The 6,524-nt window shown below is 44.9% G+C and overlaps 1 protein-coding gene across 1 annotated transcript in view; it reads right to left on the bottom strand.

Annotated features, from left to right (window-relative positions):
• Window positions 1-2,851, bottom strand: part of OBI1 (ORC ubiquitin ligase 1) — a 30,384-nt gene extending 27,533 nt beyond the window's left edge. Inside the window, exon 1 of the mRNA XM_031552032.1 lies at window positions 2,620-2,851. Coding sequence (XP_031407892.1) covers window positions 2,620-2,851 — 232 coding nt within the window. The remainder of the gene's footprint in view (window positions 1-2,619) is intronic.
• Window positions 2,852-6,524: the final 3,673 nt, after the last annotated feature.

The raw sequence follows: 6,524 nt of genomic DNA, 5'->3' as shown, positions 1-6,524 counted from the left end.
CGAGGCAGGGCCGAGACTCGCTCGGCCTGCCTGTGTTTTTTCCAACTTCTCTTCAAAAACATCACAAATGAGACTGCAATGTAGATTAAATGGGAGATGTCAGCTGATACATGCTGAACATGAGCCAGCAGTGTGCCCAGGTGGACAAGAAGACCAATGGCATCCTGGTTTGTGTCAGAAATAGTGTGGCCAGCAGGAACAAGAAAGTGATCGTCCCTCTGTACTCAGCACTGGTGACCAAAGAGGTTTGAATCATGGAATCATCTAGGCTGGAAAAGACCTTGCAGAATATCATGTCCGACCATCAGCCTGACCTACTGAGTCCTATCACTAAACCATGGCCCTTTAACGCCAAGTCCACAATGTGGAGGTTCAGGTTGGACATTAGGAAAAACTTCCCCACAAGTGATCAAGCTCTGGAACGGGCTGCCTAAGGAAGTGGTGGAGTCATCAACCCTGGAGGTGCTCAAGAAATGTGTAGATGTTGTATCAAGGGACATGGTTTAGTGGGAAATATTGCTGGTAGGTGGATGGTTGGACTGGATGATCTTGGAGGCTTTTCCAACCTTGGTGATTCTATGATTCTGTGTGGACAACAGCTCCAGGGCTGGGGACTCCACCACTCCTCCGAGCAGCCATTCTAGTGCATGACTTTTTCCATCAGAAAATTCTTCTTAATGTCCAATCTGAAACTCCTCTGTCAGAATTGAGACAGTTTGCTTGTGTCCTATCACTTGTCACCTGAGAGAAGAAACTGACCCCCACCTCGCCAGAACCTCTTCCAGGTATTTGTAGAGAGCATTAATGTCTCTCCTCAGCCTTCTTTTCTCCAGAATGAACAGCCTCAGCTGTTCTTCACAACCCTTGTGTCCAGGTCCTTCACCAGCATCATCGCTCTTCTCTCCAAGTGCTCTAACATCACAATATCCTTCTTGTAGTGAGGGGCCCAAAATTGAACACACTGCTTGAGGTGTGGCATCACCATAGCTGAGTACAGGGAGACAACTGCCTCCCTGCTCCTGCTGGCCACACTATTTCTGGTACAAGCCAGGATTCGATGGCCTTCTTGGCCACCTGCGCACACTGCTGGCTCATGTTGAGCTGACTGCTGACCAACATGGAAAGGGTAATCAAGCATTGGAATGGACTGCCAAGGGTGGTGGAATCCCCATCCCTCAAGGTTTTTAAGAGACATGTGAGTATGGCACTAAGGGATGTGGTTTAGTGATGAGACTTGGCAGATCAAGTTGATGGTTGGACTTGTTAATCTGGAAGGTCTTTTCCAACCTAAACAATTCAATGATACTAAATTAATAGAATCATAGAATCATAGAATTATAGAATCACAGAATCACAAGGTTGGAAACGACCTGCAAGATCATCTAGTCCAACCATCCTTCCATAAACATTGCTACCACAAGCCTCTAAACCATATCTTATAGCTCCTCATCCAGACACCTCTTAAACACTGCCAGGGATGGCTACTCCACCACCTTCCTGGGCAGGCTGTTCCAGTGTCTGATCACTCTCTGAGAGAAAAAGTTCTTCCTTATGTCTAACCTAAATCTCCTCTAATGTAACTTGAGACCATTTCCTCGGGTCCTTTTTGTTGCCTGGGAGAAGAGGCCAAATTCCTCCTCACCTCAACCTCCCTTCAGGAAGTTATAGAGTGCAATAAAGTCTCCTCTGAGCCTCCTCTTTTCCGGACTAAACAATCCCAGCTCCCTCAGCTGCTCCTCATAAGACTTCTGCTCCAGACCCCTCACCAGTTTCATTGCCCTTCTCTGGACACGTTCCAGGGCCTCGATGTCTGTCTTGTAGTGAGGAGCCCAAAACTGAACACAGTACTTGAGGTGCAGCCTCACCAGTGCTACACCAGGAGCTCCCTGCTCCTGCTGGCCACACTATTTCTAATGCAGACCGGGATGCCCTTGGCCACCTGGGCACACTGTTGGCTCATGTTCAGCCAAGCATCAACCAACACCCCCAAGTCCCTTTCCTCTTCACAATCATCCAGCCACTCAGCCCCAAGCCTATAGTGCTGCATGGGGTTATTGTGGCCAAAGTGCAGGACCTGGCACTTGGCCTTGCTGAACCTCATCCCATTCACTTCAGCCCAGTGATCCAGCTTATCTAGATCCTTCTGAAGGACCTCCCTACCCTTAGGCAGATGGACACTATCTCCCAACTTGGTGTCATCTGCAAACTTACTGAGGGTACACTCAATCCCCTCACTTAGGTTATCAATCAAGATATTAAACAAGATGGGCCCCAGAACCGACTCCTGGGGGACACCACTTGTACCAGGTCGCCAGCTGGACTTAGCTCCATTAACCACTACCCGTTGGGCACGGCCCTCTAGCCAGTTCCTTACCCAAAGAAGGGTATACCTGTCCAGGCCAAGGGCAGTCAGTTTCCCCAGAAGAATACTGTGAGAGACTGTGTCAAAGGCTTTGCTGAAGTCTAGATAGACTACATCAACAGCCTTACCCTCATCTATCAGGATGGTCACCCAGTTGTAGAAGGAGATGAGGTTGGTCAAGCATGACCTGCCTTTCATGAACTTGTGCTGGCTGGGCCTGATCTCCTGGATGCCACGCACATGTTGTGTGATCTTACCCAAAATTATTTGCTCCTTAACTTTCCCTGGTACTGAGGTCAGGCTGACAGGCTTATAGATCTCCAATTCCTCCTTATGGCCCTTCTTGTAGATGAGAGTCACATCAGAAAGCCTCCAATCCTCTGGGACCTCTCCAGATAACCAGGAGTGCTGGTAGATGGCAGAGAGGGGCTCGGGAATCACCCCCGACAGCTCCCTCAGCACCCTAGGATGAAGCCCGTCTGGTCCCATGGTCTTGTGACAGCCCCGATGGAGGAGAAGCTCTCTAACCGTCTCCACCTGAATCACCGGCAGTGTATTCTGTGTAGCATCTCAGACTTCCAGATTAGGGCATAAAGTGCCCTGAGGTTAACTGATCTGCCTATTAAAGACAGATGTAAGGAAAGTGTTGAGGACCTCAACGTTCTCCTTATCCTCAGTGGTCACATTCTCTGCTGCATCAAGTAAAGGATGGAAATTGTCCCTGGTTCTTCTCTTACCGTTGATACATATTTAGAAAAGGATTTCTTATTCTCTTTTACTGCAGTGGCCAGTCTGAGTTCAAGTTGGGCTTTTGCCCTCCTAACTTCCTCCCTGCATACCTCAGCGACTTCCTTGTAATCTCCCCAAGTAGCCCATCCCAGCTTTCAGAGGGCTCTTTTTCTTCCGGAGTCTCAACAATAGTTCCCAGTTCATCCACAACGATCTTCTTCCCCTATGGCTGTCCTTACAGCATTCAGGAACAGCCTGTTCTTGCACCTTTGAGATTTCCAGATTTCCATCTTGAGGAGTGTCCAGGCTTCCTGGACTCCTTTATCCTTTTAGCAGCAACTCCCAAGGGACCCCTGCAACAAGTGTCCTGAACAGGTCAAAGTCCGCCCTCTTGAAGTTCAAGATAGCAGTTTTGCTAGTCACCCTTCTGACATCGCCAAGAATTCCCCAGGTTGTAAACCACTTTCCCCACCACCCAAAGCACTGGCTGGTGGTGGCCATTTCCCCCCGTGCTCTAAGGGTCTTCATGCCTAGCATTGGCTGGCAGCTCCCACAAGCCAAAACCTTTGCTCTTTGTCTCAAGGTGTTGCCTGTTGGTGGGATTTTCACAGCCCATACAGCTGTGAGGGCAAAAGGGAAATTGTGACTGAAAGCCCTGCAAGTGCAGCAACATTTGCCTAATGAAGCCCAGTGGAGGCTCCTGCTGTCATCCATGGAAACAAAACCATGGGTGTAAACTTGTATGCTGCCTTGCTTCCACCAGCACATCTCCAAATGCAGGATTTGTGCTATGCAGACTGCTGACAGCAGTGCTGGTGGGACAGGACTCATAGGAGTCTGTTAGCTTGACCTCAGTCCCGGGATCCCTGTAGTTTCTTGTAAACGTGCCACAGCATGCTGAAAATTACAGACCTGAGTGATTTAACATTGCACCACATGATAAATGCTGGGAATGCTGAGCAGCTAATTCAAACAAGCATAAAGTTGTGGATGCAATGATTAACAAGGAAAGTATCTTAGACTGACACAGCTGAGTTGTACGGGTGCATTTCAATTTGATATAGGTGAGTAACTGCAAATAAAGTGAGCAAACTAATCCGTACTGACATAGCAGTGCTGATGGCACTCAGCAGCTTTGATGGTAACATATTCCTGGGTGGGAAAGAACAGTTCAGAATAAAGTGTGCTTGATAATAATTGAATATTCACGTGCTAAAACACATCACTTTTTAGTAAGTATCAGAGAAAAGTGACTTGTTGTCAGTTAGAGAAAGGACTAATTAATGACACGGAAGGTATACTGTGATTTTTTTTAGGCTGGAGTGAGGGGACATCAGCTGTGAGGACACGCTTTTAGACCTGGAATGATCTACCTGTTGATAAGATGAGAAAGCACTCTGAGGATTTTTACAAGCGAAATCTAAAATCACTGGCTTTTGAGCTTTAAAGAGCACCACTGGAATATGACATACATTTGGTGAATTTATCGTGCAGCAAGCAAAACATATGGGAGGCACTGAACCTGTTATTTGTCTTACTTAGTTTTATCTACATATTGATTTTTATTGAAATTGAAACTTTGAAAAGCAGAAAGGGTAAATACATAAAAGAGAAATAAAAAATGAGGAAACACAAGGAAACATAGCTGACATACAAAAACCCTTTAAAATGAATCTGGAATGAAGCAGGAAACTTTTCAACTGCATATCTTCCACTGCTTCAAAACATTCTATGTAACTAGCAAGTGACCTGTTAGAGGACAAGATCTATTGAAATGTATATATTTTCTCCTAACCAAAAATAGCTCATAAAGGAGCTTATTTCTCTGAATAAGCTGCTAAAAGGAATATATTTTCTGTTTAAGGATGTTAAACTTATTTGTTTAGCAGATTTCTGCTGAAGTTGGATGCCTACTCAGTGAACAAATACTTCAGAAATTGTTTGTGATCTAGTAGTGCCTGAGGTTTAGTTGAAATTTATGGGATGATGTTACCAACTCTTTAGGGGCATGGAAAATACTTCTGTAGTACTGAGAGAGACCACAGAGAGCGAGAAGACGGGAGCTGGAGGAGTAAAGATCTGCTGCAGCTAAGGGGAGCTGAGAAATGTAACGTGACTACAGGAGGTGACAAACATGTAAAGGGTCCAAGCCACATAACACAGTTATGTGCATCATGGTGAGGACAGTGCTTTTGCAGCAGAGTTGGAAATAGAATACAAAAGATAAAAATCTTCCTGGGATATCTGGTATGTCTGCTGGGGCACTTGGGCATAAGGATCAAACACATGGGTAGGAGATCGGTATCTGGACACCGCTGCTAATAAATCTGCACAGAGAGGATGGAAGAGGGCAGGTTAAAAGCCAAGATCCTAACCACTAGTGATCTCCAGGCTTTCTTTGTGAAATAGCTTATCCATGTGCTCCAGAAATCTCAGAAACCTTGGGACTACAAATGGCAAAAATATAAGACATTACTTATCACAGAAAAGTTTTATGATGAGAACTTTGAGGAAACTAACTTTGAACAAGATAAACAGGTCAGAGTACTAAACTGAGGTCACTAACTCTTCTCAACTCTTCTCAACTTGAGACTCATTTATGTATTTTTTTGACACATGAAGCTGAATAAAACCATTGTATTTTTGGCTTAAAGTGTGTGAGTTACCTATATTTTAGCTCAGTGTATGTTTTCCACCAGCATGTTGAGCAGAGATAGCTAGGAACCCAACTGAGGATGTGTGGTCTCAGTTGATTACCTCGAATGGTAAACAAGAGGTAACTTGTGCATCTGTACCGGTTCTGATAAATTATTAGGATGTATCTTTGGATGTGTGACTTTGTGAAATGTAGAAATTTCCAGAAGCTGCCAGGTCGTGCCAAGCCAGAATATCCACTCTCAGTATCTTCTTCTGCAACAGTGAAGTCTGCTAGAGTTTGAAATTTCTAGAGTTTGCTGTTCAAGAAACAAAGTTGGATCCTTAGCTCTTAAGAAGGACTACTCAGGTGATTTTATCTGATTTAGGGGATTGTAGAGTGAAGTTTCCCAAAAGCAAGAGTAAAGAAGGGATTTAAGCTTGGGATTGTGGTGCCTAAATTAAAAACTCTTGAACATAAAACCACTTACTTTCCAAAAGGGTGACAGGTTCCCAATGCTCAGGAATTTTCTATTGACAAGCCCCACAGAGTGACAGCCCTCCTGTACAGCAGCATCTGCCTTGCTAGTTCCTGGTGCCGTTCAGAGGCCGTCAGAAATTCCTAGCTCTCAGGTACCCTCTGTCGATTCTGTAGATTACCTTTGCTCTTTATGAGTTTCCGCTCAAATTTCATTTCATTTTAAAAGAAAGGAGAAAGGTTAATTTAAGCTTTTTACCTTAAAAAAAAAAAATGTTTTATTTCTGGCTGTAGAAAAATGTGCAACTGAAAAGGAAAAGA

Source organism: Meleagris gallopavo, chromosome 1 (genome assembly GCF_000146605.3).
Source record: "Meleagris gallopavo isolate NT-WF06-2002-E0010 breed Aviagen turkey brand Nicholas breeding stock chromosome 1, Turkey_5.1, whole genome shotgun sequence".
Taxonomy (NCBI): Eukaryota; Metazoa; Chordata; class Aves; order Galliformes; family Phasianidae; genus Meleagris; species Meleagris gallopavo.
This window is presented reverse-complemented; position numbering and strand designations above follow the sequence as displayed.